The 13,784-nt window shown below is 33.7% G+C and overlaps 1 protein-coding gene across 2 annotated transcripts in view; it reads right to left on the reverse strand.

The window, feature by feature from the left end:
• Nucleotides 1-278: 278 nt before the first annotated feature.
• The window catches only part of LOC149490945 (facilitated trehalose transporter Tret1-like), a 48,660-nt gene continuing 35,154 nt past the window's right edge, over nucleotides 279-13,784 (reverse strand). The window contains exons 3-14 of one of the 2 annotated variants that reach the window (XM_089696081.1): nucleotides 12,586-12,690; nucleotides 11,837-12,039; nucleotides 10,625-10,780; nucleotides 9,642-9,725; nucleotides 9,350-9,437; nucleotides 8,809-8,939; nucleotides 7,596-7,805; nucleotides 7,176-7,253; nucleotides 6,673-6,771; nucleotides 5,221-5,366; nucleotides 3,481-3,601; nucleotides 279-2,151 (exon numbers count right to left, since the gene is read on the reverse strand). In XM_089696081.1, coding sequence (XP_089552207.1) covers nucleotides 2,065-2,151; nucleotides 3,481-3,601; nucleotides 5,221-5,366; nucleotides 6,673-6,771; nucleotides 7,176-7,253; nucleotides 7,596-7,805; nucleotides 8,809-8,939; nucleotides 9,350-9,437; nucleotides 9,642-9,725; nucleotides 10,625-10,780; nucleotides 11,837-12,039; nucleotides 12,586-12,690 — 1,508 coding nt within the window. In that variant the 3' untranslated portion in view covers nucleotides 279-2,064. Of the gene's footprint in view, nucleotides 2,152-3,480; nucleotides 3,602-5,220; nucleotides 5,367-6,672; nucleotides 6,772-7,175; nucleotides 7,254-7,595; nucleotides 7,806-8,808; nucleotides 8,943-9,349; nucleotides 9,438-9,641; nucleotides 9,726-10,624; nucleotides 10,781-11,836; nucleotides 12,040-12,585; nucleotides 12,691-13,784 lie in introns of both variants that reach the window. The other variant, XM_089696071.1, reaches the window with a different exon arrangement.

Consider the following 13,784-nt stretch of genomic DNA (forward strand, 5'->3'; position numbering starts at 1 on the left):
TGTTACAATTGTGAGGTATATTGTGGTACATGGACCACAACAAATTGAAAAACCCCTTGAAATTAATGCCACATACTAATAATAGTTCCATATCAACCTGAATTGTGTAACTGTATTTAGTTTTAGTTATTTTGATACTTTTTTAAATAGTTTGTACCTACAGTGCAATATTCGCCACCATACATTACTACTAATAAAAACCATATTATTAATTAGACAAAATATAATAAAAATTATAATATGGTAAAGGGAGCAAGGGAAGTTAAAAAAACAACATCTCGATGGAATATTTTTTTAATATTTACAAATTATCTATAATCGTATAATACAAAGTAGGTACATTTTAATGCGCTAGTTTGTGCGTATATAAATATTATAAAAATGTTAATTAAATTATATCATTAAATTAATTAAGACTAACACTAAATATTAGTTTACATATTTCAGAATTGATTACAACTGTTCTTATATACGTCCAGTGTATTAAAATTACAATAAAAAGAACCCTGTTTCAAATTATAAAATTCACGCTTCTAAAAACAATATTTTCCCAAAAATTGTACTTGAATGAATTATTACTCTAGCGGTTATCGAGTACACTAAATAAACCATGTTAGCATCACACTGTTCGATGGGGCAATTAATATTTATAAATTTAATAAAAAGTTAACTCGTATCAGTATTACTATTACCTAAATATATTACAAATAATCTGATCACATAATGGAATGTAGTTACTAAGTTAAGAATTGTGAGACGTTAAAACGTCTTTACATAAAGGAAACTTTGAGAACATTGAGAAAAGTATTACCCATTGAAAATGTTCATGTATTCTTGTAAATTAACCGACTCGCACCCCTAAAGTGAACATTGGAACCGCTCAGCAAACTTGTCGCTCCTGACAGTGTACCCGCGGCAAACATTTGCCCCATTATAACTTTTGAAATGTCTCATTCAGCGTGTATTTGTATGAATTTAAGGCCAGTTTCACAACTTCTGATATATTTTGTTGAGCTTTTCTGTCGGTTAATATGACAAATGTACTATAAAAATGTTGTCCTTGGTCACGATATAACATGTGAAGTTGTTGTTGGGGATTTTATGGAATAAAAGCTTAATAAATTTTCGCCAAAATCGGAGAAACTAAAGGGTGAAACATTCAGGTGATTGACAGTTCGCGCGAAGACAGGACAACGACCGTAACTTTATCTTTAAGTTGTGAAAATGGCCTTTTACCTTGAAAAATAAAACTTATGCCAATATTCCTTTTTCTACAGAGTAATATTAATAATAGCGGGATGTGGAATACTTACAAAAATACTGAGTTGATGAAAAGTCGAATTTTCCAAGTATATTTAATATTTATATAATAAAAAAAGAAATAGCTATCAAATTACATAACCAAAAAAGAAAGAAATAGAATAGATTCGTATAAAGACTGATTACAAAAGATAGAAGAGATCTAGGAGTAGAAAACAGGTTAAAATACTTATATAGTTCCTAAAACTATGAAATATATATACGTATACTGATTTATGACCAGTATTTTATGTATGTAAATGTTTCTAGAAGTTTTTAAACTAAAATCATAAAATGCATTTTGTTCTAATAATATAAAACATTAATTCAATAATTTAGTACATTAACAATTATTCTTAAACATACATCAAGTTTGATTTTACAATAATAATAAAGGTTTTAAAAAAGTATAAATAGTTTGCACTTAATAAATATTGAAAATTAGTAAATTACGACCTTAATAAATAAAAAAAATCATGATCACAGACAATTTATGACACAATCAAATACTTCGAACAAAATACATGAACAACTTATACACTTATTTACAATTCTTGTCAATTTACCCATTTGTTTTTAATTATCTATGTTAATATTCAAACAATTTTATTAAAAGAATTGTCAAAGCATAAAAAATCCAGTACTTTAACACGAAGTCAATTATAAAATTATTTATCTAAACACAGCACAATTCTAAAAATCTAAATAGACATAAAGATTTGAAAATTACGAGACTTTGAGTCAAATTTGGTAAAAATGCAGTAATTATATATAAGTGGTGTCTCCATCGAACGTAGGGTTGGTGAAGCCCGTTATCTCGCTTATCTTCGTTATCTCAGGGGGTGGCAGTTTCTGCGAAAATATAATACTTATTAAAATTGAATTCATTTTATTTTATTTATTACATGGTTATGATCAAACCATTAGCCATTATATTACAAAAAACACAATAATTATTTAGTTACTCCACTTCTCAACAAATTGAATAAACACTATAACAATTAATATCGATTAAAAACACCTAATTTAATTCTTTTCCAAAAAATATTGAAAACATAAGGTACCAATAATAATAAAATACACTAATTATTGTTGTAAATTTACTACAATACTAGCAGTGCCGCACGATTTCACCCTCGGATTTATCAGCGGGCAAATTCAAGTATTTCTTTCTATAGCTCATGTATTAATAATTCTAAATCATTAATTGTTTCAAGAAAGAGTAACAAATAAACATCATCATCAATAAATGATCATCATCATCCTCACAAACTTTCGCATTTATAATACTAGTAGCATTCGCCCGCTTTGTCTATCACTACATAGTATAAAACAAAGTCGCTTTCCCTGTCCCTATGTCCCTATGTCCCTATGTCCCTTTGTACGCTTAAATCTTTGAAACTACGCAACGGATTTTGATGCGGTTTTTTTTAATAGATAGAGTGATTCAAGAGGAAGGTTTATATGTATAATAACACCCATAAAATAGTGGAGAAGTACTGTTATTTTTGAGGTTTCTAATGTGATGTCGTAAAAAATTACATTTTTTCCGCTTACATTGCAAACGCAGGCTGAACCCTACGAGTTTTATCAAAATAATGTACTAAGTATTATACACATTGAAAAGGTCTACAGAAAAGTCCGCGATGGTATATGTCTATCTCTTATGGATAACCCACAATAACTTTTTTTTGTCATTTACTTTTTACGACAAATAATGGCTAATTTTCGATGCGATTTTAACCAATACAGCATTAATCCTTATCCAATTAAATACCTTGAATAGATTGTTCATTTACAATAGATCTATATGACCCTTTACACCGTATAATTTAAGTGAATATTTTCGAAGATATTACAGATTTAAAAATTGCGGGACGTAGCGTTTGCGGCGGTACCGGCCGGCCGCCCGGCTATCTATGGCCGAAGCCGGAGCGGGCCACTATGTTTTTAATTTTTATCACGTTTTTATATGCAACGTTCACAGTTTTTCTGTAGTGTATTTAGTATCAGCATTGCACCCGTGCGAAGCCGGGGCGGGTCGCTAGTAACCTAATAAATTATATCTACTAAAAAATAACGCATCAAAATCCGTTGCGTAGTTTTAAAGATTTAAGCATAAAATAGGGTCAGAGAAAGTGAGTTTATTTTATACTATGTAGTGCTTAATTTCGTCCATACCTTGGAGCGATACACCTTGTTAGTGAGCTTTCTCAAGCCCGCGAAATGGTTCTCAATGTCGTTGAGTTTCTTGCCCTCCGTCTCCGGCAGGATAAAGTAGAACATCACGCACCCCGAGAGGCTGGAGATAAATGTTATTGTTTTATACATCGTATTGTTTTGAGAAAGAATTAATAATGATGTCGCTTGTAAAGTATGATAATGTAATACGAGTTAGTATTAACTAAATAAACTATAATTTATGTACATTTTGTTTGTTTGTACATTTATTTAGGACAACTTATAAAAAACCGGCCAAGTGCGAGTCGGGCTCGCGCACAAAGGGTTCCGTAGCAGCAAATATAATAAATTACAGTTAAATCAACCTATCTCAAAAACTATAAGAGATACTTTGATCAAACCAAAAATCGTTGAAAGAGTTAATTAGCATGCATCACCTCTATTTTTTTTAGAATTTTATACCCCGTAGTTATAAAAATAGAGGGGGGGGGACATACTTTTTACGACTTTGAGAGCTGATATCTCAAAAACCGTTCACTTTAAGAAAAATGTTTTTTAGAAAACTTTATATCATTTTAAAAGACCTTTCCATTGATACCCCACACGGGTATGTACATCGAAAAAAAAAATTTCATCCCTCAGTTACATGTATGGGGGGCCCCACCCCCAATTCTTTTTTTTACTATTTAGTGTCATATTTTTGTAGCGGTTCATACAACACATATTCCCATCAAATTTCATCACTGTAGTACTTATAGTTTCCGAGTAAATCGGCTGTGACAGACGGACAGACGGACAGACGGACAGACGGACATGACGAAACTATAAGGGTTCCGTTTTTGCCATTTTGGCTACGGAACCCTAAAAAGACATCAATACATGATATCAAATATGATACAAGTAGATAGTCGAGTTTTGCTTTAACTACAAATTGTCACGCCAAATTGCAAAAAGTTTATCTGGGAATTAGAACGCTCATAAAAACAAATCATGTAAAAAGTAATGTGTATCAATTCGTACTAACAATAAAGTTATATATTTTTACTTATAAATTACTATAATATATTATAGCTAGCAAGAACCAGTGAGATGATTTCCTTTCGGATCATGGTCCAGTGGGATCAAACCGGAGAGATATTTCGCAGGAATTGTTTGACCGCTTTCCGGATTGGAGATTATCTCTTTCGTTTAAATTGTTTATTTCAATATCAAACAAGGATGGTTGGACATTATAAAGGTATAATTTCGACTTGGCTCTTTTTATTATTATTTTAATTTAAACATTTTAAAAATATGGGAAAATCTTACATGATTTTAACGTTTTTATTAAGTACATTCTACCGTAGAATTCTATGCGAAAGTATGTTTTTTTTTTTCTTTACAAAATGCTAATAAAATAAGTCTATTTATAGGTACACATTTTTTTGTTAATCTAAGGAATAAACTGCTATAACGTTAAATATCTTTTAACAACTTCCTTCTTTTAAATTTGCACACAAAACTTGATAAATATATTTTTTTTTTACTTTTATCCCTGTTACAACGTGTATAACAACCCAAAGACAAAAAAAGACGGGTTGCACTCCGGGAGTGCTGGCAGAAGTGAAAACTTGATTATTTACGTTCAGCATGTTTGATATCCATCCGTCTTACGCTTTTTCGATCAGGCCACGTGTCCTGAAGAGTTTAAGATTTTATACCCAACGCCGCTAAAGAAGTTTTCACTTCAAAAAATCCCACCTCACGATCCCATATAACCCGTAGGTGCCCCAGATGGACAGCGTGTCCACCATGCTGATGTACAGCTTGTTGGTGAGGAAGCCGAAGATGTAGCCCACCGCGCTGGCGAGCCCCGCGCCGCCCGACCGCGTGCGTGCGCTGAACACCTGCAACCAGAGAACAGCATAATACGAGCTTAGCATTAGGTAAATATTAATGCTTATCTATACTATAGGGCATTTAACTTTTTCTTTTTTTTTTTTGAAAGAAAGAAAATACGTTTAATCACAAATACTTAACTAAGTACAATTTACACACACAATACACTCCAAAGTAATTTTTAAATAAATTGATTAGGTACTGACCCCAATAAGACAGATACCCACTAATACCCCATTAAATAACCTTTCTATCCTCATATTTAAGATTTCGAAAATATAAAATATTAACCTAGTTTGTATTATTTAAAATAATTGTTTTTTTTTTTCGTATCATTAAATAAATTATGCTATATAATAGGCTTATATTATGCTTAAACTTCACGCCAAGTTCTAAAGAGATCATCGCAGTAGTTTAGAAGCTACATGTATTAGAATGGCGAAGCGCGGAAATATCCCCATATTAGTGCCTAGCTGTTTTTTTTTTGCCTAGCTGGTTAGCGCGACGTACTTTTAGTAAACTAAGTTTTTAAATGAAAAAATATTTCGTAGGATATATACAGGTGTAAGTACCTACTAAAATATAACTGAAATCTGGAACCTGACCCTGAAATCTGTCCGCTGCGCGTGAAATGCCTCACATACGAAGCACAACCGTAATACTAGGTACTATAATAGGTACGTATTGTCTGCTAAAGCATATGTAATCTTCTTATCTGTACTAACTGGCTAACTAGCGATATCCTGTCTTCCGCGAAATATCAACCCCGTTTACCCCCAGTTGCTATTGATTATATTATGTACCACGGGTGAAGACGGTGTATGATATAATATAGATAATAGAATCTGTTATAATTATTAGTAATTTCTATTAGGCAATACGTTGAAGTAAATTAAATGCACGATACCTACTTTACTTACTTATAAAATATGTGAATGTAAGTTTATTTATTAGGAACGTTTAAGCATACGCGAAATTTAATTCTAGTTACTTACTGAAATAATGCGGATACCTTGTATTTTCCTTCGCAAGTGAAGTCGTGGACGGTAAACTAGTGTTTTATAATTAGGTACCTACTTACCTATTTAGTTCAGTTTTATAATTATTATTTAGTGGTTATTCCGTTTGCTGATTTTTCCCTTACCTACATGTTGACGGTAATCCCTGATTCTGTTTTTGACGATAATATGTATATTTAAAAATATAAATCAAGGTACATGTAACTAAAACTATGAATTTATCATGTTGATTCCATTAAGTCTAGGTGTACATCGTTTCAGATACAATTAAAGAATTAAGAATGCGAAGACATACTTCTCCAATGAGGATCCACGGCAGCAGCCTGATGCCCGTGTGGGTGATCAGAGCCAGCAGCATCAGCAGAGTCGTGGGGATCCAAGCGGTGGGATTATTCTGCAGAAAACATTTCATTTCATGTACTCATTCGGAATTTTAAATTCATTCATCAAAGACATCAAAGCAAACATAAAATAGAATTATTTTTTTATTTTTACTATCATATTATATCGGTTTACTAGTTTTTTGCTACTTATTATTACGGAAATTTATCAAAGTAACAAAATAATCATGCAAAAACGCCATTAAAAATAATATTTATATCAGCGCCATCTGTGATATTTCGTACGTACTACAACAATGTTTCAGCTGCAACGATGACAAGACGGACAAAGGAACTTACAGCTTTCACATAAATGTACAAGATGGCACTAGTAGAATGAAAACTAATAAAATTAAAAATTTTTGAATACAATAAATCTAATGATTTCTCATTTCTAATAAAAAGACTACACACATACCGTAGACATAACGCCGGTACTCGCTGTAGTTGTAATATTCACGATTTCTGGTATAACATCTCCACCAACTTCCATGGTCTGGAATAACACGAAGCATTTTAATAAATTTATATTTATTATATTTCTTTGTTTTGCTTATTTCTTTTGATAATCAGAGTTTTACGCGAGCGTGCAGGAAATAAATTGATTTTAAATTGATTAGCGAATGTTGAAAACACTCTGCACACGCTGCTCGAAATGCTGTAGAAAACATCATGAGGAAGCCTGCGTGAACCTGCATTTGGCCAGCGTGGTGGATTATGGCCTGCACCCTTATAGGGAGCCCTTATAGGCTTGGCTCGTTTCCCAGCATTGGGAACATTATGGGCTGATATTATGATGATGACAAAGAAATCTTAATCAAGCAATTGGATCAGTAACCGTCAGTATGTAGGCGTCGTAGCCGGCGACCAGCAGGCACACGAGGCCGGCGCCGGCGGTGGACAGCAGCGTGAGCGGGCGCTTGCCGGCGCAGTGCACCAGCGACACGGAGGCCAGCGAGCCGGCGATCTGCAGCAGGCCCAGGATCAGCGTCGCGTAGTACTTGTCGATCGGCGCCTCCAGCATTTGGAATATCGACACCGAGTACGTCTGGAAAAGCACACAATAATAGTAACTATAAATAAAAAGTCAATGGTAAAAGGTCAATGTGGTTAGTACGGACTGCGTCTTGGGAATCTTATTCTGGGATAAAGGTTCATCTGGGATAGCAGTTATTGGTCGCATTGTGAAGGTTTTCGAGCATTTATTTGCATTAAATGCGTAAATAAACGCATACGATAAAACTGATTCCAAAATCTCAACTTTTCGTCCAATATTAAAATCAAGCGTATAAAAAGAGGATATTTTCAGGAAAAAGTACATAAAAATTACCAGTATCAGAAGTACCAGTATTGCTTTTTAATTGCTACGTACGATCTCTCCTCGAATACTGCAGCCCTGTGTGGAATCCTACTTATGCCGTACACATACAGCGGTTGGAACGGATACAGAAACAATTCCTGTACCACCTAACTTTCACTCACAATCTTTGCCGTAACCTAACGTCTTATTCTTCTAGACTTATGCACTTTAAAATGAAATCGCTTGAAAGCAGACGGACCCTTTCTGATATCGTGTTTCTATACAAAATTATAAATGGTAAAATAGATAATTCTCAATTATTAGGAAAAATTAGCATATGGCCTTGGTACATGTACCAAGGCCATTCAGCCGTCCCACTAACATGAAAACGTTTAGTCTTCCCTTTTGTCGTACAAACTACGCTCAACACTCGTCATTGCACCGCATGTGTTCAGCTTACAACGAAAAAGTATGTAAATAACGTCGATATATTTAGCGCATCCCTAAATTCATTTAAAAAATTAGTTTCCAAAATTGTATAAATATTGTATTTAAATTGATCCATAATGTTATTTTTCTAAATTATGTTAATATTGTAATAATGTAAATATGTATTGCAGGCTGTGTTCACCTCTAGAAGGTCTAGCACCTATTACTTGTGATGTATCATAGAATAACCATATCTATTTTTGTAGTGCTATGTCCAGTTTGGTGAACCTAATAAAAAAAAAAAAAAAAAAAATGAACTGACCTGCAGCGTGGTCATACCGCTGAAGTGACCCACGAAGAACGCGTAGCTGACCAGGAAGAAGGGCATGAGGAAACTCCTCTCGGTGTAGAGGGAGATCCGCGACCACAGCGTCTCCTCCTCGCCTTGCGCCTCTGCTGGTGGAGGGCACGTTCAAGGTCATTAATAAGCTATGGCTATGGCGAATATTCATGTCACCGCAACAAATGTGGCTGAGTAGAAGCAAAGCATTAGCATTACGGTATTCCGTATTCGAGCGAAAAGATGTCGTTTGACATAGATGCCATTATCAGAAGTGGACCATATTGAAATAGCACACGAAAACCACCAGCTCTCGATAAAAGATCAAAATCGGACGTCTAATGTAGAAAAGAACATCGCCTATGCCTGCGTTTCCCCAGCATAATACGGTGTGACAGTCTTGAATTAACAAACACAAACAACGTACTCATTATGACATCTCTTTTATAGTGATCCTTAAATCCTTAAATATATATGAATTAATAACTAGTATGGTATTATAATATGATCTATGACAGTATACCTTTCTTTTTCTTATAAAGAGCCTCGATGTCTCTCAGTTCTGTTTCAACATTTGCCGCGGCAGTCCAACCGCGCAGCCATTGCAGACTCTGAAAACATGGAATTAGTCACAAAATATATTATTATCATTTAAATCTAGATATCTTCTGTAATTCAAGTGTATACTGTCTCTTTGAAAAGGGGCAGTAAAATAGTTTTACCTTAAATACGACTTATATATAAAGTGACTTCTTAGATTATGTGTTGTGTTTAAAATAGATAAATTATTTGGAAAAAATATTTTCTTCTTTTACCTGTCTTGCTTCATTATAACGTTTCTTATAGACGAGCCAATGAGGAGACTCGGGTACGAAGCATAAAGCCACTACTGCTAAAACCTGTAAATATATGAATTTCTATAAATATTGATAAATCTAGCTGTAATTGACCGTGTGTAATTGTAGGTGACATTATTAAGTTAAGAGAAAAAAAACTTTGTTTTAGCAAGGACACAATATAAGATTATTTTTTTATTCTCAAGAAGAAACCAGATTATTATTATCTAAAACGATTTTGATCACCGATATAATATTTTTTCAAATCTCGGCCATGGCCAAGGTCGTTTATTATTTATTAGAGTTCAAGTGTATATAATATTTATTTTGTTTGGTCTGCAATAACATGGACGCTCAGGCTGTCTTATCGCTGATAGTGATTATAATAAATATAAAAAATATAAGTACGAATTAAAAATCAAATTTAAACAGAAAAAAAAACTTACAAAATAAGCTTTTGTTGTGTATATGGATTGTTACTAAAAACTGGTTTAAATGTTAATTAAAACTCCAAAGCATCAAAAAAGTGAATATCCTGTTCTGAGTATCAGTATAAACATCTTGTTGACTAGTTTAAGACGTCGAACACTTACATATATCAGTTAAGGTCATTGACCGCAACTACACTGTATTTTGGCACAGCGAAATGGTTAATTCATAGATTCAATCTCTGAATAGATAATCTGTGGCCTAGAGTTTTTTAAAAACAAAAACAAGATTTCTCCTTGCTTCTATAATAATTCATCAATGAAACAGATGTTTAAGACATGTTATCACGCAGCCCATATAATATTATGTTCCTACTGCTGGTTCCTACTCCTTATTAGGATGAGGATTCAAAATGGATGTCAGTCAGTCAGTCACATGTCGTCAATATAATTCTAGGACATGTCGATTTTCTCACGATATTTTCCACCGTTTTCGAGCTGTGCAGATAATTGACATAGTTGGTAGTTACTAACCGTGAACACGATGTTAACAAGAGCCACAGTGCGCCAGTACAGCATCAGGCCGAAGAGGAACTGCGTGAAGACTCCGATGATGATGCACATCGAGCTGGTGGCTGACAGCGCACCCCGGAGGTGCGGCTGCGTGATCTCCGCTACGTATGTCAGCACCTACATCAGATGGTTTGTAAGTAATATCTAGTGTAAAATCAAGTATGTATGTATATAGCTCATGTGGTATTCTAATGTATAACCTATGTTATTGTAAAGTTTCATCCAAATCGGTAAAGTTGTTTTTTTTTGGGAAACAGTAACGTACGATTCTCATATACTTTCGTATAAGTATATAATATTAGTAGGATTCGAATAAAATCTATACTAATATTATAAAGCTGAAGAGTTTGTTTGGTGTTAGATAGCCAATTTATCGAGGAAGACTATAGGCTATATTATATCATCACGCTAAGACCAATAGGAGCGGAGCAATGCGGGTGAAACCGCGGAGCACAGCCAGTTCGATATATAATTAATATAATATAGGACTACCAATTAGTACCTTCAACATAACGTACTCATGTTTTATTAATTTTTGGAGCAGTCGAACATAGCGAAAAATTTGTATATTATAAATATTTATAAATTTAAAGAAATCAAGACATGCATACACAATCCACTCGCTATTTTACGTCACGTGACACAAAATCTTCCAAATGTTGCGAAATATGATTATTATACTTTTGTTGTGATGCTGCTTGCATAATGCCATGGCGGATGTTACCTCTATCTCGATGGCCTCGTTCAGCCATTTATTTATGTTTACTAAAACATGCAAATTGCACAAGGCAATACAATGACCAGATAATTAACAGTTGACAAGTGAACACACGGATTTTATAAGTATAGGAGGTCATGTCCATATATTTCACAAGAAATGGAATATTGTTCGATGGTGGATTTAAAATATATTAAAATAAAGGTTAAAGCACTTTTTGTGTTTATATCACCTTATTTCTTGTCTCTTGAATAATTTATTATTATTGTGTTGAATTGATAGGTATGTAGAAAATAATCGGAGCTCCCGTTATTTGTCCCTACACCACCGATACTATAATCATATTACTGTCACAACTATAGACCAATGGATTTAGCTATCGTAAAAATAACGGTGAAGATTTCGTAGATACAATTTAAAAATCTGTAGTAAAAATAATATAAACGTTCACATACGGGTGCCTCCAAAAGACCGCCAGCTAAACCAGTCAATATCAGCGCGGTATACAAGTGTGAAGTGGTCTTGGAGAAGTGGAAGACCAGCCAGGCGATGAAGAAGGGCAGATTGACGAACTGCATGGCGCGCCGCCGACCCAGCGGTGACGTCACCAAGCCTGACAGCGCGCACCCGATGGGCACCACTATCAAGTTTATGGAGCCTGGAGAAGACAATAAATAAAATAAGTACCTATTCATAGTTTAAAAAAGCGTGTGTGCAGAACATACTTGCCAGAATTGAAACTTCTTTATACCTATATTTGGCGAGATTCAAAGATACCAAAATCGTCACCTAACTCCATGACATGAAGGTGCGACTTTGAAATTTTATCTACTCTCAACGCGTTACGCGCCCTGAAGTTTCACTTCAAAAACGCAACTTAAACTCATGAAATTATTTCAAGTAAAAAAAATTTTGACTAACACTGATTTACGATAAGAAGTAGGTTTGTTATTATGAGAAATTTTGATAAATAATAAACTAAATTAATTTGCCGATTGAACTTCTTCGCTGTAGATTCCAAATATTATTTTGGCAATTGAAACTACATTGTAGAATATACGCACTGATAAAAAGAACAAATTAATCCAATTAATTTAGACATTCATTATTCATCAATTTACTTTTTACATCTAATTAATATACTGTCTATTTTTACAATCGATTCTTTATGATAAAGAAAAAATATAAAACAATGGTAACTTACTGATCCATGATATTTCTGAGTTCTGTAAATGCAGTACCTCCCCTTCCATTGGATCTTTCACAGCCGGGATGAGAATGGTGGGGAACCCGAGCGTCATTCCATATCCTGGAAAAAGATAAAATACTTTTAATTTATTTTATCTAAATTACCACGTCCTTTATAGAGCTTAGACTGAGTATAGTTACAAAAGTACAAAGTATGGATATTTAAATTATTTCATGAAAAGCTTATATTTATTTAAGACTAGATTTCCGCCTCCCGATCAAAGAAAAACCCACAAAGTTCCCGTTCCTGTGGGATTTCCGGGATAAACAGTAGCCTATGCCTTATTCCGGGTCTTCAGCTATCTACATACAGTTCAATAGTTTTTTCGTGAAAGAATAACAAACATACAAACATACATCCATCCATCCAACCTCACAAATTTTCACTATATTAGTACTGATACAAGTATTTCATTATTTAAGTTTATAAAATAACTCAACACAATAGAAAAATAATAAATCAGGCCAATAAATCTTTATCTATCACAGAAAGTGGTAATTTATGCTAGAATCTGACTAATTAAGAGCTAGAAACTGTTTAGGACCTGCATTAGGTATAATCGCTGGGAACCGGAATGTATCAACTATTCAGCGTCCAATAGTGACCGGAAGGACAAGCCAACCAGGAAACTAATCTTGTATGTCTATTTACGATACAACCTATATTATTAATTATTAATGTAGGTTTGTGTGCGAATCTTGTAAACTACTTAACAACAGCCATTTTAATAAATTACTGGGCAATATCTCGTTGAAGTAAGTTAAAACGAAATTACACAAGTACCTACATAGGTATGTGTAGTTTTCTTTTTTTTCTTTTAATGTAGTAATATCGACTAATTGTTCTTTTTTATTTATTGCTGTCTTACTTTTAAGATTTTTTTGTTGGATAATTAATTTTATTTTTATCGATGTAACGAAGTCAATTAAATATGCATTACCACAGACTAATAATAATATACTACGTATGCATTACATATAAATTACTCGTCAGTTCATGATCAAATTAAAAACACCGTATTAAATGTGTATAAAACTAGCGGTCCGCCCCGGCTTCGCCCGTGGTACATATTTACGTTTTCCCTACATAAAAACCATCCTCGTACTTCAAGGAATATAATAAAAAAAGAATTATCGAAATCGGTTCAGCCGTTC

The sequence above is a fragment of the Colias philodice genome, chromosome 1 (genome assembly GCF_061535455.1).
Source record: "Colias philodice isolate Cphi_HAF_F1 chromosome 1, ilColPhil1 Martin Lab GWU primary, whole genome shotgun sequence".
NCBI classification, from domain to species: domain Eukaryota; kingdom Metazoa; phylum Arthropoda; class Insecta; order Lepidoptera; family Pieridae; genus Colias; species Colias philodice.